Source organism: Catharus ustulatus, chromosome 8 (genome assembly GCF_009819885.2).
Source record: "Catharus ustulatus isolate bCatUst1 chromosome 8, bCatUst1.pri.v2, whole genome shotgun sequence".
Classification (NCBI taxonomy): domain Eukaryota; kingdom Metazoa; phylum Chordata; class Aves; order Passeriformes; family Turdidae; genus Catharus; species Catharus ustulatus.
This window is the reverse complement of record NC_046228.1, coordinates 18,782,884-18,806,786: the sequence shown is the minus strand read 5'-3', so window position 1 is coordinate 18,806,786 and position 23,903 is coordinate 18,782,884. Positions and strand designations below refer to the sequence as shown.

The window sequence follows — 23,903 nt, the reverse complement described above, 5'->3', positions numbered from 1 at the left end:
TGCTAATAACCAATAAAATTTAAAAGCCACCTTAAAGAAAAACAACTCAAAAAATTCCAAAACCCAGCAAGTCATCTCCTCGTTTTTTAACCCCAGCACCGTTAGAAGAATATCAGTGTGAATGAAGGAAACATGGTAAAAGAAAATAATGCATCTTCATGATTAGAACTGAACAAAGTAAAACACTAAAAGGGATCATTCAGGTAGCACTCTAACGAGGAACCTCTCCAGCAGCCTCCCTCCACAGAGGCTGCCCTGACACACATTTATCTTGCAGGGCTCAGCAGCATCCCTCTGCTGACAAGACATTCTCCTACCTGAAGCTTCATTTTCCAGCATGAATGCATGTGTGTATCCTCAGTGCAGCTTCTCCTGGTTGCATGACTCCTGTTCTTCAGACTAGAGAGACAGAGGGGTGGAAGCAGAGCTGAAGTCTGCCCTACATTTGGCTGCAGATGAATAGAAGGAGTTGGTGCAGTACTTGCCCGGGCTTGTTTAAGTCGCCTAAATATAAATACTAATGTAGCTTAAACTAGACTAACTACTTCCTCCAGCTGATTCCAGTGAAAAGAGCTTGTGATGAATAATGCATGAGAGTTCCTACGAACATACTCCATTCCTTGCAGCAGCTGATGTCCATCTCTCCCTGCTTCCCCTAAGCACTCCTTTGCAATTTTTGTGCTGTGAAGCATAACAATTCTGCAAGTATCCAAAGAGCAAGGATGATGACCCTTCCAGATCCATTTTCTTTCCTCATTAGCCAAATAGAGCTGGTGATTTTCTTTTTTCTTTAATAAAAATGTATACAGCTACAAGTCAAAGATGGCATGATAAGCACACAACCATGTCTCTGGGACAACATAACACTTGTCAATTCAGTTTCTTGCTAATTATTTTTTCTTAAGGGCTGTGATGCAAGAGAAGCTGTGTAAAGATGAACACTGAAGACAGCAAAACAATGTGACAGACCAGAAAATAATACTGTACAAAGAAGGTGGGAAAAAAAATGCTTACTGCAGCTGGTGAGTTTAGTTGACTCTTTACAGAATAAAATATTGTTCGGGAGAACTTAGGGGGTGTACTAAAATGGGGGATATGTTCACACGCTTATTCTCTTAAGCAATAAATTTTGCTGTGTCAGTAAAATTTTTCAAGCCAACTACAAAAATAATTTTCAGGTATTTTTCCAAAGAGTGAGCAAACAGAAGACTAATTTGTAGATAATTTATTTGTAAGCAAAATTACTGCGATATGCAAATATTACTTGTAAACTTGGGTCTATTTCTCAGAATTATTTTGTTTTGATTTCGTTGTTAGATGCACATCAAGTTATTTGTCATTTGTGTTTCAGTTACCCACTGCAATCCAAGCGACGCTGCTGTCCAAACACAAGTGACAAGGCTCTCAAAAGCCAATCCTCTCCTGTAAGGAAATCTGGCTTGTCAGTCTCCCAAGCAACAAGAGGTAGGGCCAGAGGAAATGGCCTCAACTTGCACCAGAGGAGGCTCAGATTGGCTGTTTGGAAAAATTTCTTCACCAAAAAGGTTGTTAAGTGTTGGAACAGGCTGCCCAGGCAAGTAATTGAGTCACCATTCCTGGAGGTGTTTAGAAGATGTAGATGTTGTGCTTAGGGCTGTGTTTTAGCAGTAGACTTGGAAGTGTTAGGTTAATCACTAGGACACAATAATAGTGAGGTCTTTTCCAGCCTAAATGATTTACAGTGAGAGAGTTCATGCAGCTTCCTAAATTCTGAACCATGGCTCTTCAGTTTGGACATCACTTAATTCTCTAGACAGCTCTGAAATCACGTCTCAGGTCACAACATAACTTAAAGAGACAGTTCCTGCTTTCTACCTCCAATTCACACAAAAGGTGAGAGAGAAAAGGTAAAGATAATAGAGACCAGAAACAGAAAGGGATATTAAAAATATTAGCCATCTGAAACTCCACTATGACTGCTTGTTGCTTTGGAAGGACTCCTCTTTCACCTCTGCTAAAGGTGGTCCTCCTGCATGGATCAAAGCTTATAAACTTATCAAACTTATGTCTCTCTGGATGACATTATCCAGACAGTTACATTTATTGTTGTGCTTCTGGATACCCTGTGACCTCAGGAATGTGATGCACAAACCACAGGCACAGGAAAGGATTTACCTTTCCAGCAACTGTGCTTTTATTACAGGCCAACTCCATCTCTTTGCCCTCATCAGTTCTTGCCACATCCCCTTTTAAACTGAAGTTTTCAGAGGACTGGACCCTATTCAAAATGCATTGTTACCACAAAGTCACATGGTACAAATCTAATGGCAAAGATTACTGTGAAAATATTCTATTTCTCATGTTCTCCCTCTTACTCAAGGTCAAGGACAACACCCTGAACTATACAGACCTTTTGTCTCATCCAACACAGCTAGTCCCATATCCTGTGCTCTCAGTAACCCACTGTTTCTCCCTCCCCCACCCCACCCCCAGAATATGCCTTTTAAAAAAGAAAAACGCCAATGCAAAATCATATCCACACAAGCATTATCAGCTTTACAATAAAAGCTATGGAAACACTTCACTTACCAATATCCTACAGGTAAACAAACCTCAAGGAGGCAAAGTATCTTAACATTTAAAAATGAGGCCTTAATGTCTTCCTTCAGGTTCCTCCATTATGATTTTAAAAGTGGGAACCAAGAGGCTTCCAGAGAATTAGCAGAGCTTCCAGCAGTGAGAAAGCAGGGGCTCTGCATAAATCCAGCCTTGGATGCCAGGTAAGCAATCAGGCTGTACATGACAGATGCAGAACTACTTTATAGAGAGCTTCTGTCCCTGCAAAGGAAGCAAAAATGGCTACAACTTGTTAGCAAACAAAACTCCTGCCTTAGCTGAACTCGGGCTGCTGTGGATTCACTACCCAGATGTTTTCTTTCACATTTGGAAGATAGCGTTGAATTCTGAGAATTTTTTTTCCAAAGGCTCTAACTCTGATGCTACTGGACATGAATTGCTGGAGGGGAGGGGGAAAAACATGGCATAAACATGCATTTCTGAGGCTTCTGTAAAGGGAAGCATGTTATCTAAACTCAGTTAATTTCACATAGCCCTTTGGATATTTTACAGTCTTCCTATATGTACCTCAGGAGGTTGGGTGAAAGGTTATGAAGGTTGGTTTCTAAATTCAATAGGTGTATTACCACCATTAAAAGAATTATGCAAACACAACAAGCTGGAAGAGAAATACAGTGTCATTACATGCTTCACCAGTGTAACACCAGTGAACTCTCAGCAGAACTATGTGTGCACATGGCCCACAGTACTGCCCCATGACAGCAGGTGTTATGCGTAAGTTTCTGGGAAAAGCAAACCAGAACATAAACAGATGAGCATCACACACTTTATTATTACAGACCATTCTCTCCGGTGCATATTCAACTTAACATGTAACAAGAGATTTAAAGCCTATCTGCCTTCCAAACAGGGTGCTTCACAGGGATTTAACTTAATGAAAAAAAAAAGTGTTTTCTGAATTTTTTAATAATAAAGAGCTCAACTGGTTTTTTAATCCCTCCATTTATTTGAAATCATAGGATATGCACTAAAAAACTGCTTGTCCATTTATAGGCACCTACTCCTATACAAAACCTCCAACTTCTATGTATCAGAGCTTCAGGAAAAAAACATCGGAAACAAGAATATTGAAAGTCTTAAGCCATGTGGCAAACAGCTCCGAAGTGACTTCAATTCATGGATTTTTTAAACGGAAGTGTGACATACTCTTCAGTCTTGCATCCCAAAATAAAGCAAGTTGCTGCTTGGATATTTTTTCCTCAAATACTGAATATTTTCAAATACTGCAATCTAACCAATATGTTAAGTCTTATGTTTGTGAAGCTAAAAAGAGCAGTTTAAAAATTAAAGGCATTCAGCCGAACAGCTTTATATTTCATTTAATATGAGCAACATTTTGTAGCATTCTCCTGCATGCCTGAACAATTATGTTGCCAGTGTGAAAGGAAGAGAGGAGGAAAGGTCTCATCACAGCAAGAACAGTGCTTAGCAAAATAATCTTTCATTCGTGTGCACTTACTAGTAAACTTACTAGTGCACACTCACTAGTGTGCACTTTACTAGGTAAAACTTGAAATAATGTGTGTGGAATAAACTCACACACATATCACTTCATTACATGCTTATGCTAAGGGCCAAGCTGAATCATTTTGGTTAAGTATTTAGCTACTGGCTGGCCAGTTAATTTTACAGTCAAATTTTGTACAGTCTATTTAGTTTCTCCCATTTTTAAATAACTGCAACCTCCTGGGGAAATTCTCTACTAGACCATCTGCTCGTTTCCTATAAATCCTCCTTTCAGACCTTACACAAATTTCTGAGCTGCCAATCAGAACTTCTTTGAAGTCTGGCCGAACAAAACCCCAACTACTCTGAATTAAAACCTGCAGCACAAAGAGATTAGTTATCCCCTGATCAGTAAAATAACAGCAGCAAAGCGAGTCATTTCTCTGCAGCACACCTCAAGCAGCCGATCCACTCTTAGTGGATGAGCACTTACAGCCCTTCCCTGGCCACAGGACAGTCACAAGCCAGGGGCAATTCACCTCATATTTTCAGCTTGTTATTCTCTCTGGAGTTTCTGCATGTCCAAGCACCTTGTATTGCTATCATCTCAGTTGGTGCTGCCTGGGAATAGCTGATGGATGTTTCCCAGGCCTAATCTCAAAGGAGGGTTGAGGGAAGGGAGAAACAAGTTGAATGGCAAAAAGTGGAATGGGGAAAGATGACATAAGGAGATGGTAAATACCAGGCAGTGTTTCCTGTCTGTGCATTCCCATAATCATGCTTGTGCAAGCACTGCTCTGCTCCCCTCTGGCTTGTGAAACACTGCAGGCTGTGCAGACTCAATGATACACCAGACTTTTTCCAAACAAACAAGACTGAAGGGAGTTTCAGCAATCAGGAACACTCTGAGCAAGCTAACAGACTTTGATCCAGCAGATGTTTTTCCAAGTGCACGTGAATATCACAGTAGAAAAAAGTAGTGACGATTTCATAGCCATTTTTCATTAAATTACAGTCTCCCAACTGTACCAAGTGTTAAATTCCTCATAAGCCACTCTTCTAACCCATGCGTCCATGGAAAAGGCAGAAAGACAGCAGTACCTTTTGGCAGGAGGTGGCTTTTGTTGATGCCTGTGTCTAACACAAACACTGCAGTATCAATTCACAATGCTGCAAAGCAATTAAGAGCTGCTTACCCAAGTACTGGGGGTGTTACTAATGCAACTGTAAAATAAGAGTGGGGTGTAACAGTAGGAACTGAAGAATTTTTCAAAAAAGCATTAAAAGGGTGACTACAGGGAAAAAAAAAACAAAAAGAAAACCCCAACAACAACCCAAATCCACAAAAACCAATTCAGACAATCAAAAACTGGATGGCTGAACATGAAATGAAATGGCCAAGCAAGTAAGGAGCATATGGAGCTCGGTAATGCCTTTATTTCCCCTCACATCTACATTTTTGGCTCTTTATTTTGCTTTTTGGCCTCATAAAACAGAACTGAGTTCAGACCAGTAGACTGCACACAACTTCTCCCCCACAAAAGCTGCACAGGCAGGAACTAGTTAAGTCACTTTCATAAACATTCAAGAAATCTAGGAGAAAAAAAGTAAAACCCAGAACTTTCCTATAAAGAGGAACAGTATGATCTTCCTCAAAAGTTTCTCCAAAAACAACCCCAAAACAACAACGGGGGGAAAAAAAAAAACCAACAAAATGCTCACCCAAAAAAGTTCACCCCAAAAAACAAGACATCAGATTCAAAAATCACAACAGCTAAAACCTACCCAAATATGCAAGAATTAACCAGAAGGAATACAACAGGCATAGGGTCAAGGCCCTGCATTAAACACCCTCAAAAATTTTGGTTATGAACCAGAACATCAGACTTAGTTGTTTCTGTCCTAATGACTGCACTGAAAACCAGCAGAGTTACAAAACCAGCTTGATCTCATCTGCCCTCCTTCACTCTGCAATCCAGAGACTTGGGTGTGTGCATCAGGTTTACTACAGGTAGGCAGAGAGAAGTCAGTGTGAAAAAAGGGCTTCACCAATGTACTTCTTGTGCTCCAGCTGGGCACTCCTCCATCATTCTTGGGACACACGGCATGGGAGCACCAGGCCTGCCACTGAGTTCCTGGCATATGTGTGAGCAGTGAACATTCTCCTGAAGAGGACAAACCATACATTTCAGAGGGGGTGAGAGGAAAGATACCTGGGTTTTACTGGATGAGGTGCTGATGGATGGTGCTTTTAAAGCAGTTCCTTTGAATGAGCAGCTGTAGCATCAGAGGTAGAGAGAGGTCAAAGAGAAGCCTTTAAGGAATTGCTGGGCTATGTAGTTATTATTTCTCTTCCAGACGTTTACAGGTGGGCTTGTGTTACAAAGGTCTGAGTGAAACCAAGTTACTAAAATATTTAGATCTAGATATGATAACTCTTGAAAGCAAATACTTGGATCTGGAGATCTAGCACAATCTATTCATGTTCCTGGTGGTTCCTGGGGGCAGCATGAGGATTCCTGGCAGTTTGGAAGCAAGGCTGGACAGAAGCTAAAACTGGGAATGCTTTCAGGAGATAAGCAACTGCCACCAGCCATGCTCAGCACAGGACTGGGTGGACTGGGGACAGTTAAAAATGTTCACAAATCTAGGAACAACAGCAGTACTCTGTTGTATCTACATTCAAGAAGAAACAGAGGTTAATAGATGATAAGGGAAAAACCCCAGGATTAAATAGTCTGGTGTGAACATGATACAGCTGGAACTGAAACTCTGAGGGGACAACACAGCCCAGAAATACAGGTTGTGTCTCTTTCTTGCCACCTGCACTCATGGAAAAGGCCCAGTTCCCCATGGAAACTGCAAGCTCCTAAACACTTCAGTCAGTTCATTGTTAGTAACCATTATGTATCTTTCAGAATACCATTAGTTATTCAGGCTCCAAAACACACAGAAAAAGCACTATAAATGACACTCTCATACCTGAGCACATTACCCACTCTTGAAATTCTCCCCACTCTCTTGCAGAAGAAACATCCCTTTCAGCAGCTGTGCTCAGGATGTGATTGGGAGGAAATGCTGCCTTATTGCAATCATGCTGACCCCATCTGTTAGGTGGGGGTTTTTTGCCAGTCTGTTTTCTCCTATTAACATTTTCCTAAAGGTTTGTTTTAGCTCAGTAGAACTCCCACCTTTACTATGTCTGATATAGTGGAGTGTTTCCTTCTATTTCTCTTCTCGAATGTTTCCATCTAAAAATGGAACAAATGATACTGATATAAAACATGTTCAATGGCAGATATCTGACTGATGACAGATTTTATGTTGACTTTATCAAATGGAGACATCCCTACTGTTTCCACAAGATTGGTGTTAAGCCAGACATCAGTCAATATTTTCAATAATAGTATGGAAATTAATTTTAAAAGAAAACATAGGAAACTCTGCTAGTTATATTTACAGGTGACACAAAACAGGCTGACGAAGCACTTCACAGATACAGAGCTGTGTGTGAAACTGATTTGGGGGAAAAAACCCAGAGTCCTAAAACTGCCTTTTATTTTCACCAAAGTGACACAGGCTGTGATTGCAAATTATGTGAGTTTCAGCTTATAAAGCAGATGTACAGTAGAGGATTAGATTTAGAAAGCTGTAGGGAAGTGACAAGTGGAAATGAGAACCTGGAGTGGGGTTTGAGGAAAGGATCAATGCCATTCACCCTTGCATTACAGCAAAGAGTTTCCAGTTTTCCCTCTGCCAAGGTAGCATTGGAGAACTGAGGGAAGACAAAAACTGGAAAGCCACTGAAACCCTACCAGCAAGAGCAGCACAGCTGGCCTTGTAAATAAGACACTCGCTTTTCCAATGTCCCAACCTTTACTTTCTAATAGGATAGGAGAAGCCTCAAAAGGGTATCTTTCCATCCCTCATTCCCCCTGCCCCATTTACAATGCTGACGGAAACACCCTGCTGGGTGAGATTCCAGAATTTTATCTGTAAGTTTTTAGATAAAGTGAATGACCTCACTTGCTGTCAACACACAGGTCCAAAAGCACAATTTAAGAACTGTTTCAATTAGTCAAGCAAGAGCTGCTAGCAGGCGAAACCATGGCTTCTGTGCACTGTGATGGTGGCTGGCATGGAAACAAACTACAAAGACAGAAGCTTTACCCTTCATCTTCAAATCAAGGCTAAAGTGCCACTCCAAATATCATGAGTTACAGGTTCAACGTACAGGGGCAGCTACATGCAACATAACACAGGTAATTCCAAGTCAGGTGTGGTCACCCCTGCTGGCCTTCAGTTTCACAAACAACAAAGGAATCATTAAAATAAAACAAGCTATTTTCAACCACATTGATGGGAGAGGGTTTTGGGGGTGGGAGGTGCTACTTTTATGTTGACTCCAGCTAGGAATTAGGACAATCAGTCCTTTATTTACCAGCATCTAAAAATTGTATACATATGTATATACAGGTATGTATGTTCTGATTTGCATATTAAAAACATACAAAATAGTTTTTAAAAAAAAACTTTAATCTGTACTCCAACATGCCTGTTCCCCTTCTGCATGAACTTTGTCGTTGTATAGTGACAGATTTTTTTGCCCGCTGATTTGGAGCAATTGTAAGCCAAACAGACAAGTTTTTTCATATTAATCACAAAAGAGAACCACCTTAGTCCTATTCCCAGCTGTAAAAGGGAAGGTGTGTTTTCTTAGATTGAGCACAAATTAGCAGTGGCAGTACCCAGTGGTCCTAATTTGCTAGTGTTCCCATGAAGTACCCTAGTGCTTCCCTTGTCACTACTTAATTTAAATAGCTATGGTTTAAAGTTTACAGGTATGTGGTAGCTGTGCTTCACTTCTCCCAAATATCCCAAACGTGGAGCATGAAGACAGAAATCCCACTACTTAAGGGCCACTACCACAAATCTGCCTGTGGATATTTCAGTAACTCCAGTATTTCATGCAGAACAAAGTTGCTTAACTGTTAACTAGCTCAGAGAAATTAAGATGCAAAAATGAGCAAATGTTTCACTTAATTGCATACAAGGCTGCCTTGCAATCTTTACCCAAATAACGTGCTTTCAGCCATCTGAGTAACAGTAAACATACTTAAGAACACTGGATGGAAACCAAGCCCAAACAACTCCTTCATATTCTCTGGAATCAATCAAAAGTTTTCACTGTTACTATGCACAAAACCTGAAGCAAGAAGTATCATACAAGCCACTGACTGAGGTAAACACATGTTGTTTCAACCTGAACAACCCATTACTCACCTCCACTTCCATCTACTGCTTGGGAATATTACTAGAAATAGGCAGGCAGATGATTGCCAGGAGGAACTTTACAACTAACATGGAGTTTGTGCATCTAGTCACAGCTGGCTAAAACACTTCTGATTTTGCAATTTTCCATTCAGCAAAAGCTGTCAATATGTTACAAAGTTGCTCCTTCACACTTCCAGAAAATTAAGTCAGTTGATCAGGTGATATTTAAAAACACCAAGATTAGCCTCTTGTAAACTTTTAAAATATCTTTTTTAGGCTCCTCTCTCTAAATTCTAGGAAAATAATCTCATACTTCTTTTAAGAATTTGAAGCTGATCCATAATTATCACATGAGATCTTACATACAATACACTTAACAAATGAATACAACTACACACCAGAGAGTGAATTTGACTTGAGAGTTAGAAAAAGAAAACCAGAGTGGCTTTTTAGATAAAGCCAGCCATAAATACTTCTATGTCAGTAAGACCTACAGCAGTCATTTTCTAAGATGTAAGTACCTAAGAATAGGAAATGCAATTATCCTTCAAGGCAGTGAGGCATGCAGGAAGTCTGTGACTCCAAATCCAGCTTTGATGGAGCCCTCAGTAGGTTACATGAAAAATTCAGATGCACACCCCATTTCATTATTTTAAAAATAAAAAAAACTAAGCATAAGATGCAAGGTTATTACTAAAAATATTCTAATATTAAAAATACCCCAAAAATTGCTTCTACACTCATAGAATCTGAGTATATGAATATCTGTGCTAAACACACCCACTTCCAGTGACCCTGACAGATGCACAAGGTGTGTGCAAAGCAGCTGGTGACACAGCCCCAGATTCCTGCCTGCAGGAACACCAGAAATGCTGCACCATAAAGGAGCATGGTGGAAACATGCAGTGCTCACTTAGCACAGGGAGGAAGTCCAGTGCTGCAGACTCAAGGACAACCCTCTCTCTCCCTGACACTAACAGTTACCTGTAGTCCAGGTGCACAAGCCATCAGATGCAGTTTACACGCAAGCAGATGAAAAAACTATAAACAAGCCACTTTTACTCATTTTCATCAACATCAAAGTAGTGCTTATTTACAGGAAGAGTGGACTGGTTTGTAAATAAACTTAAACCTTGACAAATAGGTGATTCTGCTCCTTTCCTTGTTTCTGAAATTCAGTTCTTGACTGCTAAAAAATGAAATTCTGAATTTCAACCACTGACCTCACAGAATACACATATGGCCTTGCTCAGCAATAAAAGTATGCTTTAACTTGGAGCTGTCATGCAAAAATCTTCATAAGGAATTTCCTAAAACAGAAGCTATGTCTTCTGCCAGAGAGAAACATGTTTAGTAGCAGACGAGAGACCATTACTTCTGGGACCAAGAGAAGCTAAATGAATCCCAAAGGTGGATTTTGTTTCTAGGTGTGAAGACTATTGACTCAGAAGGTTGTACTCCTAAGAGCTTAGATTCAGCAAACAAGGGAGGAGTCATTTCTGAAGAAGAATTTCCCATCAAGAATTATTCATAGGTGGCATACAGACCAAGTAGAATTAGCTAAGTTTAAGGTGCAAATCTAAGCCTGTATATAATTTTGCTGATGTTTTGACTGTAAACCACTTGGGCGCAGGGTTTAAGAGGAATCAGCAGTTTAAAACTAGACACAGTTTTAAAAATCCCTGAGGTTCAAGTAAATTAAGGGTACTACACCAAGCCTCCCTGGCAGAATTGTTAGTCTTTGTTCTTCTGTCAAAACAACCCAAAACAGACCACCCTGAAAAAAACCCCAAAACCCAACCTACTTTATTTCACCAGGCAAAGAAACACGTCTGTCTGAAAGATCAAATCAACAAAGTCATTCATTATGTATCAATGCATGAGGCGAAACATCCTGCAGGAGGATAAAACATCCATACTTCTGGGATGTCACATTTACAGAAATTACATTTAATAAACAATAAACTTTAACAATCAGTTTGCAGGAATCTGACAGCCTCACTTGAAAGAAACCCTAGAGCCAATGGATGATGAAAATCACTGCATGTTACAATCAAGTCTTGACTAATGTCTTTGTGGAGCTGTGATGATTTCAGCAACACAGGTGGGATCATGACTGACACACACATCTCATCAGAAGGCAAACAAACAAGAATGCTTCTGCTGGGAAGAAAAAAAGTATAAACTCATATAAACTCCAAAGTCACGCGCTCACAGCCAGGGCTCCCTTTATGGGAAGTTGTTGCACATTAACATACACCAGAAACATTAACAGACCTGCAAAACACCACCAAAGCACACATGACTGTCATGTAATTAAACAGCATCAGCACTTCTTTTAGAATACAGTATTTTTTGAAGAATGACTCAACTTATTTAAGTGAGTGGCTAATAAAGGCCAGACAGAGATTTTGTTAATATCAGAGAGGTGGTGTAAAATTCAGGTTAATGTAACAGCTAGAGATTTAATCATTAACTTTAAGTTTCTGGTCCTGAGACATCAAAGTAAGGAGTTCACATGCAATAAGCAAAGTCAAAACAGAGACTGTAAACAAATGAATGATTATAAGCAAACTGCAAAATCTGAAACTGCTGAGGTTTCGTAGAAGAATCACTACCTAAAACTCTGCTGCTGTATCAACTGCTGTTAGTTTCCATGATGTTTACCGAATTTTTAGAAGAAAGAGTTTTCTCTTCTTTTCCCTCAAAACCCTTTCAGAAACCACTTCCCACACTTTGCCTTTTGTAATTCATCCCCACTCAGCAGCCATCTGCTCCTTTCCTCACACACACACACGCTGTACACACTCCAAAACAAACACAATGCAGAATCAAATAGCGTGATCTGACTTTTTTGTTAGGACTGCTCAGGAGCAGCTCCTTCCCATCCTATCCCCTCCCTCCCACTTCCTGCCTCCTCTCTTCCCCCTTCATTGGGGTTTGCTGGGAAGCAGCATGTGCTAGCTTCCAAGAGTAGGGCTTGAGAGGACCAGCTTCTCATGCTCACTCAAGCACAGTAAGAGAGCAGAAGAAATTCAGGAAAGTCACAACACTTTGCACACTCACCACAACTGAGATCAAGCAATGCTCACCTTCAGGAGGAAGGCCCCTCAGCTCTCCACACACCCCATGCCCACCACGTCCTGCAGCATTCTGCACCATGTTCTGTGCTGGGCCATCAGCACAAGTGTCTGCAGACTGGGACTCTGGCAAAGCTGACATCTCAAAGAACCTAGTGACAAAGGCTTCCAGCTGCTCAGCTTTTATCCATACACCTGAAGTCCTTTACAAGGCTAGTCAGCAGTCCCTCTTTCACAGATGGGAGTCAGGATAACACAAGAACCCAAAGAATTTGCCCAATACCATCTAGCAGGGTGCTAAGACAAAAACAAATGCCAAATTACAGACCTGTGTTAATTCAGGCCTGGCTGCACTGAATTAAGTGCCTCTCAGGCACCACACCAAAGGCAAGGTAAGTCACGTTCTTGTCAGAAACACGTGGAACAGCAGAAGAAAGCCCGTAAGATGGTAAGGGGCAGGAAGAATGGAATGTGTAACTTTTTCAATGGATCATTTCTCAGAAAAATACACCAAGCAAAAACCAAGATTTGAATTTCCAGGAAAGGTCTTCACAATTCCCACCCACTGTGAGCCCATGCCTACAAGAAGTACTACAGCAGAAGTCTGCTTCTCACAGAAGAGATAAGGAATACTCAGACAAAAATCTTTCCATAGTTAGCCAGTTTCTCTATAAAGCAAACTTCAGAAAGGAAAAATGCCAGCCCCCATGTTAATATATGACATACCTACACAAACACACAAACTGCAGTACAAAAAAAATAAGGGGCAAGATTCTCAAAGGATTTAGAGCCTGGTTGCTTAATGAATGATTTAGTTTAATGGGTAAGCAAAACCAAAAACACACACACAGAGTCTTACAAAGCCTGAGTATTTGGATCAAATTCAGCCACTCAGAGACCTCATTCACAGCTCAAACTCCAAAAAGTAAATGGAAAAAGTCTGAGTGCTTCTGTACCTTAAAAACAGCTCTCAGATTCAATAACACAAAGCACAACCTTTACCATGAGAATACTGATCTATGAGTAGCAAGTCCTGCAAATGCACCAATTGCTTTTTTTTTTTTTTTGCCTAAGTCCTGCTTTCCCAGTAAGACACAGCTTATTTGAATAAGCAGGTCATAGTGCCTTTCCTGTTACAGGATGCAGATACTATAAAGGCAGAATTTTATGAAGATGCATCACAATGTGCTTCTCTCACCGTAATTTCATCCAGACAAACTAGGCACTCAATATCTTCCAGATGACAGCTTTGAGAAGTACCTGGATATGTCAGGGACAATTACAGCATCTCTGCTGAGCACGTACCAGCCAGTACTACACAGCACTTACAAAACAAGAGACGTGAGCAGAAGGGAGTTTCAGCTGATCAACTGGAACCAGCAAGTTTAAGTCTGACTACAAGACTGACCTGCATCTGTGATAAATGCTGTGTGATCTTTGAGGGCAACTCAGTATTGATTACCAGGTTGAGGCTATTGAGAAGAAACAGCATTGTGCCCAAAAATGACTTGCACCACCATCTCATGATCTCTCATTCGATCACTGATCCCACCCATCCCTGATCTACTTATGAGCTCTGCAGAGATCACAGCCCAGGAGGCAATGGTTAGTGCACAGTTTTAGAAGAGCAGTGAAAAGCTATTGCTGAGGGAGCTTCACTCTCTGCAGTAACACTAACAATTGCAGTAGACATCAGTCTGCATTGGTGAGGAAAGCAGAAAGCCCTCAAAATACAGTGCGGTAACACAGCACCTAGAACAACACCTCAATCACATGCCAGCATAATTTCCTTGTTTCACATCAAATCCTGAAAGCTGTTTGCTTTTGCATGCCTTAGGAAACACTGCTGCCAGCATACTGCCCACCAAACAGGGGAAGGGGGGGTTGTGGCTTCTCACACACAATGGATTGACTCTCCCTTAAATAAGGTAAGCATGAAGCTATTCCTAGAGAAGGGCAAGAAAGAAGCTAATGATGGTTATTAATAGCCCTTAAAGCTATCAGTTCATCTGAGTTAAATGCAAGAGTATTAATCCCTTTATGACCTTCCTTGTTTTACTGATAAAATGGACAAAGTTTCATGAAATACTGCTGCTAACCTCAGATTTCAACTATTTTAAATGTTGAAAATGACACTAACCTGGATCTACCAGGCTCTATTATGTACACATATCACTGAAGACATAGACCAGAAATGGTAGGCAAAAGCCTTTCCTCTTAATGCTTTTTCAAATGCAATAGGATTTTTGCCACAGTCTTCCACAGGTATTGAGTCTCCAATTTAATCTGCCATGAAGCACGCTTAGGTATCATACATCACTTAATATGAGGAACTGGACTGTAATGATAAAGGTGATAAAGATTCCTTGCTGTTCTTCACTTAGTCACAAATCAATACTCTAGAAAACCTCCTCTTGTTGCAAGAAAAACTAGAATAAAACCAAGCCCTAACCTGAAATACAAGAGTTACATTTTGAACAGAAGCATAGAAGGAAAGAAATAATAAGACAACTGTACTGTTCAGATTGAGAAGTCTTCCTCTGCAGCTCTACTACAAATGTGGATAACTAAGCACATCCATCATCACAAAAGATAGCAGAATATAAAGCGAGTTCTGGGGAGCAGGAAAAACATTGATTTTTCAGAGACTGGTGGAAATTTTCTGTCTAGGCACCTTGTTCCTTCATTTTCTGCTGCTGTGCTTCTTGACTCCAAAGGATGTCTTACAACGCAGGAAGTAGGTACCAGCAAGGCAAAAGTCTGGTTTGAAATAGCAAAAAGGAAAGCAAGACAAAATATCATCTGCTAGATGACACTATTCACCTTGGCTTTAGCCACAATTTGTAAATAAACGGGGAGATATGTACACAAGTCTGCCCAATCTATAAAGTGCACGCCTGGAAATGCACTTGGTCTAAGAAGCTTGGTACTACAAAGCAAACCTATGTTTTTATCTGTGAAATAGTACTGTTGGTTTTGATTGTGGCTTGTGGTTTGATTTTATTCAGATTGTCAAAAGGCTTTGTACAACTCAAAATATTTTAAGACCACAGTGTACATTTGAGTTGCTTACTGTTCCTGCACAGATCAAGTAAGAAATTTATTCTTATTATATGATAAAGGTAAGGTAAGAAAACCATGGTACATGAATCAATCTGTGAAATTGCACGTTTTTCTCAAAAACTATTTTGTGTTTTTGCAGACATAACTGTGTCTAGGTCAACCACAACATAAAGAGATAACTGTGACCTATGTTGTCTGATGGGAACTTATGCAACTGAAATATAAAAGTATTGAAGTTACACTGACTTTGTACTGAAACACCTTCTTTCTCAGCTTTACCTAGTATCAATCTCTTAGACAGTAGATATTACCTAGGGCACAACTACCTGCAACTGCTCAGCAGATTTGCCCAACACAGGATCATGTTCAACTGCACTGCTGCTCTTTATCTTGGAATTGCTATCTCAACAGAAAAAAGGTATTTTGGAACTAAAATCTGATTAAAAATACAGCAAGGATAATCTAGAAATTCTTCTTGTCTTGCATCCTACCTCCCCTTTACTATATCCTTTAAATATGAGCAAAACTCAATCTTGCCCAGTGGGTCTTAACTGCATCCAAGAGTGAACAGGGACTCTGACTATAAAGCATCCTAACTGATGCAATATGAAAATTTAACTGCATTGGTCAAAGTCAGTACATTAACTACCTGATTGCCTTTCAGCTCATTTTAAGATTCAGCATTAAAGATAAATCTCAGAAGCAGGAGCGAGGGAAGGGAGTGTAACAGCCAGGCTTATGTGCACAGGAGCCAGCCACAGTATTAGTACAGCTGACAGCTCACCCAGAGCTCCAGCTGCTCCAGCTGTGGTTTTGGCAGAATGCAGGACAGCTGGCCCCACTTCCTCTTCAATATTGTATATATATATTTTATATATATTTTAAACAAATATTATGTTCTGCTTCTGAATGAGCTAAGGTTTCAAAATATAACAGCAACCCAGCAAGGGGAATATTAGTAAATATTTCAACTAGTTATCATGAAGGAAACACAGGGGATAATTGTTACCACCGAAGTCACTGTGCTGGAAATGAAAAACGTGTTGAGAAGGAGAGTTGGGACTCTCACTTCTGGGCCTACTGCATGGTTAGAAGCATAAGTTGTTCTGATCTGTCTCCTAATCTCCACCTTCCCAGAGCAGTAGTAAATTCACAGCACTGCCCTGCATTTGACAAAGGAACTGTTTCAGTCTCAGCATATACAGTTACTACATGGGAGAACACCAAAGGGAGGAAGCAGCAGAGCCCTCTAACCTAGGGAGCTGCCCAGACAGTAACTGTATGTGACAGGTGGGAAATGAGAGATTCCAGCAGACTCCTGAGACAAGGTGCTTTATGGATTTCGAGCATCTCCTCTGAGACAGTAACTTCTTGTCTAGTCCTAGCAATCAAAGGCAGCAGTGTGCCAGCCTAATTAATTAGTGGTTTAAGAATCTGAACAGCTAGAATTCATTTTAAGATGTTACTAAGGAAAAGACTCAAAAAAGCCAGTATTAAGACACTTTACTTCTGCCAGTGACTTTGATAGGTTCAATCTGGACAGCTGTCAGGTGAGATGGGTAGTCAGGGAGCATTATCCCTACACATCAAAGCTAGAAAGCTAGTGTTGGTGAATCCCTTTCTGTAAAATGACAATGCCTTTCTAGTCCCTTATACAAAATCTACACCTATCTGCAGTCAATATCACTCTAGGTCTCCTCAGAGTTAACCACTGCTGAGCAGTCCACAAAGCAAGCTCTGCAGTTGTACCATAAAGTGAATGTTTTCCTGACATCATTTTACACTATAGCTAAAAAAACCACAACGAGGTTTCTGTGGAACTGACAGATAAGACAAGATCAATGCAGTACAGTGTACACTAAAGCACAATGTACACTAAGGTTTCTGGGCTGGATCAGACACTGCCCAGGTAAATAAGGTTGACATGTGAAGATTAGACATGGTATTTTTCACTTGCTATTACAAACTGTTAAGTAGTGTAATGATTGGATTTTATGGAACTTATAATCAGTAGATACTACAGACATTTTTGCATTAGCACCACACCACAGCAAGACCTCAGACTGATTCCACTCACATACATGTTCCCAAATTAAGAACATAAATCATATTCCATAAAACAGTACAGTATGTATACATATGGGTGTACACAGCCTTCCTTGTGATATTCTGCTCACTTTGAAACCCAACACAGCTACTAGATGCTACCAAGAACAAAGGAAAACAGGATGCATGGCTACATATAGGGGTTCACATTCCATATAATTTTTCTTTAAATACACCTGTAACAGCTTCTACAAAAATGGTATTAGAGCCATCATCCAAATCCCTATTTGCCTTGAATTCTTATGCAAAATAGATGGCTGTAGCTTGCATTTTGCAGAATTTACTCAACAACAATCTGTAGAATTTTGCAGCCAGCTGCTTTAAAATAGCAAACACAAGAATAAGAAGATACTTAGGTAGCATTCATCCTCACTAAAAGCAGCAGTAATGCAAGCAAGGAGTTGGAGCTTTGGAACAGAATCAGGTCTGATTTGGTACCCCTATCATTTATACTTAGATAACTTCCTGTGAAAAATCAAGCATATCTGACAGTACCTGTTCCTCTTTTTCTTTGGTCTTGCTCCTGGAGACTCTGGAAGAGGTAACATCCTGAGCTGGAATGACAGAGATTTGATGCAGTGGCATGTTCATCACACCGCCTTGTTTGGTCCTATCATTTACAGGAAGGAGGCTTGAATGCAGTGCTCATTCCGTGCCATTGTAAGGCCTTGCAACTAAAAAACAAAAGTATTAGATGATGTTAAAGTAGTTTGAAATGCAGTGATTTCTAAAACAAAGCTATGCCATCCACTGGACCAAGCTATATGTCTTATTTTCTCTGGGTTTTGGTGCACTTGCTGGGTGAGAAGAGACACAGAAATTTTTAAAAATTTTAACTAGACAGATCAGAGTACAGTTAACGCAAAATGAAGAAATAAATTTTCAACCAGTTTTGAAAGCATTCCGAGAGAGAGCTAGAGGACAGGGATCATGCTTGAGTTTGCCTGGATAGGGAGAAGAAGAGTAGCTTTCCAAGCTGAGTGTGCTACCTGGAGGTGCAGGTAAGTTCCCTAAACTTCCAACCCCCATACTGGATCAAGTTGCCTCAGGAGTCATCCTAAAACAAAGTGAATCCCATAACTTTGGCTAAAAACAGGCAATAGCCCTCATTTGGCTCCTGTCATTCATATGAACCTGTACCACTGTCAGTTGAAAGACGTATCACGAGTTATTCCTTTCCTAAGACTATTAGAGATTAATATAATCAAAATCCCTCACTAGGGATTGTGAATTCACTGGATGGACTACACACACTTTATCCTTCTTTTACTCATGTAATAGGGAAGCATTACATATAGCAAAGATAGTGATAGACATAAATTAACCAAGACTGGCAATGCTAATCTGAAAGGCTAGCATAATTAACCATACCTTTTATTAGTGAAGTTACATTAAATAAAAAGCTTTTTGAAACGTGCAGTATCATGGAGTGTTTATCTGGAATGTTACTTGCCACAAATGAGACACAATCAATTGTGTTTAAAGAACAGTTTAAAAGGGAATTAACACAGCAGGGACTATATTAAACAGGGCAACTGAATGATGCACTGTTTTTCTGTTTCCAAAACATACCAATTTTTTGTTTGGGTGGTTTTGAATCTGAAAAAAACCAAAAACAGAGACTAGATAAATGCCCTGTCTATTATGTTGCTTAATAACTTGGAAGCATAGCTTAGCACTTAGTTCACACCCTTAACTTACGCTCCATACTTTTTTTATTTAACATTTAATTGGAAGATTTGAAGATAGAACCAGACCATTCAGCATCTTTCACGGAATCAAAAACCTAGAAAGCTTGGCCTATTTCCACTAGACTCCACAGGAATATTACAGCTGTGTAAAATGGAAACGGGACCAACTATTTTGACTGGTTTCAATTAAACAATAGGGAAGAAAAACTGTAAGTTCCAAGGCACTTCATATGAAGAATGATAGTTCACTATCCTCTTTTCACTGAGGGGAAAAGAATTATCAAGGGTCATAGAGCAAATCACGACCAAAACCAGAAATGCCTGCAAAGCCTGCTGCGTCCCAATCACACAGTCCCTCTGCTGCATGATGCTGTCTGCCCATTTGAGCACTCAGCCAACTTCAAGAGCTTTACTGACACGTGGGCAGGATTTGTATTACTGCCACAGAGGCCAGGACAGAGCCTCATACAGCACGAATGAGAGGTTTAAAGGCAACGCCTCCGGAACTTTGCGGCATCACTTACTTTAAAAGTAAAATATATTGGTAGGCATAAACTAGCAACAAGGACGCTTCCTTACTGGAAGACAAATGGAAACATGAGACTTACCAGCCTTATTGAATCCCAGCATAAAGAGGAAACACAGAACCTCCTCAGATCCTCCCCACACCTGCTTAGTTACATCCTCTAAAAGAGCCAAGCCAGAGGGAATATAAACAAACCTGGGCTGAGATGGGATTATTAAACCACAATCAACAAGGCAGGAAGGGAAGGTATTTTCCCAAGAAAACATAGAGAAAGGAAATCCAGAGAACATTAAGCTTCAATGAAAATATGCCAGGTTTTAAATTCTGTGCTATTGCCAGTGCTAACAGAAGAAAAGGGAAGGAGTTCTGCTCTGTGTCCCCCCTCAAAAAGGGTTCTGGGTTTGCAGGCAAGGACACGTTATGACTATAAAGAGAACAAGGAAAATTATTGGAAAACACAGTTAACCCTCTCTGATGATGACAAACAAGTCAAACCAGTTTTTTTTTGCAGGTACTTCAAGGACAGCATGTGTTAGAATTCTTTGAAAGAGCTCAAACAGCAGATATAATCCAAGTGCATATTCAAGGGTGATGTGAAACAGCCCTCCTCTAGTAAAGAAGCCTGGCAGACGCTCTAATAAAGCCTGCCTTTGTTCAAGGGTAGCTTAGAGAAAGCTGTAAACTAAACCCAGATGCCACCCTGTCGCATCCCAAATCTGCTGGGTCCGTAATAATGCACACAACTCAAATTCTGTCTGCATCAAGCTACGGCACTTTAGCTCCAGAGTGCTAATTAAAGGATAAAGTTACGTGAATGAACAGACCATCTGCAGTACTCAGTACAAACAGACAAGGTTGCCAGAGAAGCAATGCCACTCAAAGCGAGTTATGACAAGTTCCACAGGACATTTCACAGCTAAATTAATTCCACATCCTACCTGATTCAAAGGTGAGGAGTTGGGCACCTGCAAAGTGAGATCTAAACTTGAAGCACATCAAACTAGGAGCCTGCCAAAAAGGAAGAAATGCTAAGGCAAGGAGACTGCTCCTAAATAGTCCCTTCTCTTCAGTATTCCAGTTACATGTTTAGGCCATGCCTCATGCAAAATGAGAATTCCTCATTACTACAGAATCTCCATCCAACAGCAGAGTACACTTCCCCAGGTGGTGTCAGGTAAGGGCTTAGCTTCCTCCTTCACTGTGTTTTATTTGGTTCATAACTTCCTGCAAAGCTGGCTAGGGCACATGGGAATGCCAAGACAGAAGACACCTTGAAGTTCAGCTGTTACTCTTATCTATAGCCACACTGGTTCCTAAAAGATGGACTCCAGCCATACTGCCATTGCAGAGAATCTTCAGAAATAAATGCCATTTCAAAAGACAAAGGAGGTCAAAATCTTGGCAGCAGAGCTCCCAGATGATCTTAGCTCAGTGAAGCTAAGATTTCAACCACTCAGATAGTCCAGTTTTGCTATCTGCAGCACAGGCAAAACAGTAATTAAAAATGCCTCCAGACTCCTGGAACCACACCACCTGGGTCCTCATTACATTGCTAGAACCACAAAGCTGCAGCAAAATCAGTCAAATTCAGAGAAAACAGGACAGAGTCTCTCAACATAGTTGAGAAGTACCAAAGGAAGGAAAAGTAGGCACATGACTTGGGTCTGGTGTCTGGGGCATTCCCCTTAACAGTACATCTGACAACAGCAGAAAATTAGGTTCTTCTGGGTTATCAGCATGAAGTATTTGGTGCTAAGGAAACCTTCCAGTCTGACCATCCATGTGGCTCTCTGGCAGTCACACCCAACACCAGAGACTTTCACTGCTGGGACTGAAGCCCCTTCAAAGCAGTAGCTCCTGTGAGCCCATGAGACCCCTGCTTGACTCTCTACACACCCCACTCACACCACTCAGACCAGATTTCCTTACTGGTTTGACCCCAGGTTTCCCACAGCAGTGTCTCAGATGTCTTGTTCCACAAAACCATTTATTCACAGTGCAGTAGCACAGAAACAGCCTGAGCTGGTGCCTCTCCCCACAACCAAGGATCCTGGGCTTTTATCCCATCACAATCTACCTGCATACAAATCTCACTCTTCCTCCTGAGTCCCCTGCTCCTGCTGTGTCTCGCAGTGTCCATTCACCTACCTCACTGGCACCACTCATCTTTATGCCCTTTGTTGCCCAGGACGTTGGCAATCCATGGCCTCTTGTCTCAGGTTCCCAGAGAGAGCTCAATGTGCATCTTGTGAACTGAACTACCTGCACTGATATATCCCCCAACAATCAGAAGGGACAACAACAACAGGAAACCTTGGTACAACAGAAGTAGGTGGAAATCACTTGAATTCCCACTTAATTCATCCACCCTGTCGAGATCTGTTTCCCAACTGACAGCAAGAACATGAGATGAACCAAATGATCTGTAACTGGCTGGATTGCTGGAGTGTCAAGAGCCACTGAAAGAACACAGATGGAAGTCCTCCCTCACCTGCCACCTACTGCAGCCCGCTGCCCATTACATGTTCCAAAAAAAGGTAAACTACTACTTTGCAAAGAGTCACAGCTGGAATGGGGCAAGTAGCAAAAATCATGATTTCCTGTCTGTGGTTTGGTACCTACCGGAGTCAATAAACATACTATCTGAACAGCTGGGATTATATTAGGTCATTTCTATTTCAGGAGCTCCACCATATTCCCTTGCTATACAGGGTATGCTGGAAAACTTCAACAGAAGCTCTGGAGCTGTAGTGGTGGCACTGGCTGCAGATGTACACAGGCCTTACCAAAAGAAATGCACCCTGAGGATGCATTTAGGTGTGTACAAATGCTATGTATTACTCAGAAGGGGAAAAACTACAGCAGTCAAATAAGTCAGTTGCTTTCCTGCTTAAAGTACAATAGGTATTCTGGATTAAAAGAATGTGTCTTTATATGCATGAAAGATATGCCCTGGAACCCATGGCAGAAGGAAGATGATAGTCACTAACAGAAGGGAATTGGAAAGAATTTCACCTGTGAGTTGTTCTCACAAGGTTTCTTACCCTTCTGTTCAACTGCCCTAGTCCCCAGTAGTGATGGTGAGCTCTAACACCTATGTTAGTGCTCTGACAATCTGTTGCAGGGTGGACAGGTTAAAAACAAAGCAACAGATCACTGGTGTTCACATAATGCAGACACTGAAGTACCATCCACTGTGACAATCCTGCCAGATTAATCTGTAGATTGCAGGGCACCTTCCAGATGCAGGCTGAAAATTCTGCTCTGAGACTTTGTGGATTGCTGCCATGCAATCTGGTCTTCTGAAACTTCCCTTCTACATAGCACAAAAAACTGACCAATCCAAAATGGAATGGAAACTCCCTGAGGAAATTTGACTGCTGCTAGATGGTGCAACATCTTCACCAGATGGCTTACTTTCTCATAATAAGGCTTGAAATAATCTATTAATTCAGAATTGTAATCTTTTTTCTGCTGGAGGTCTTGATGTGAAATCTCAAACCTCCATTTAAAAAACTCCTTTGGTTTTGTGTTTTTGTTGTTGTTCCGAAGGTAACAGAAGCCCTCATCCAGTGACTTTAGAAAATTCCTGTGTGCATCTTAACCTTTCCCAGCTGCTTGGACATTTCTGATGGATAGCTTATGCCTACTTTCTGTACACCACATTTTCCACATTTGCAAATATTTCCAATCCTATCAGCTTGTGTTGGCTCCAGTTTGAAGCTTTTATTTATTTAATTTTGAGCTTGTTCAGACTCTTCCCCTACTAATGTATCTTACGTAATCCTCTTCTAGAGATGACAGATGTGCATTTTCAAAAAGAGGATCCTGCATCTGCATTTCATTTTAGTTTACTGTAGCTTAATCAGTACTTTGTTAACAGCATTATTTAAGAGATGTTATCAAGCCTCATGCATTTCATATGCATTTGTTAACTTGACAAACAAATCTAATCAAGGGAGCTTAAGGGAGAGGAACTAACACTTCCTTTCCTGCAGTACCTTTCACATTTCCCTTCTAATGTTGTACTAACCCTGAAAAGAACCCTTGTATTCAGTCCAGGCAGATATAATTCTGGATTATTGCTATTTACAGCTCTGA

General features: G+C 40.7%; 1 protein-coding gene across 3 annotated transcripts in view; it reads right to left on the bottom strand.

Annotated features, from left to right (window-relative positions):
* Window positions 1–23,903, bottom strand: part of MARCHF8 (membrane associated ring-CH-type finger 8) — an 85,098-nt gene that overhangs the window by 45,327 nt on the left and 15,868 nt on the right. For all 3 annotated transcript variants that reach the window (XM_033066271.2, XM_033066274.2, XM_033066272.2), the window contains exon 2: window positions 18,081–18,259. In XM_033066271.2, coding sequence (XP_032922162.1) covers window positions 18,081–18,176 — 96 coding nt within the window. In that variant the 5' untranslated portion in view covers window positions 18,177–18,259. The remainder of the gene's footprint in view (window positions 1–18,080; window positions 18,260–23,903) is intronic.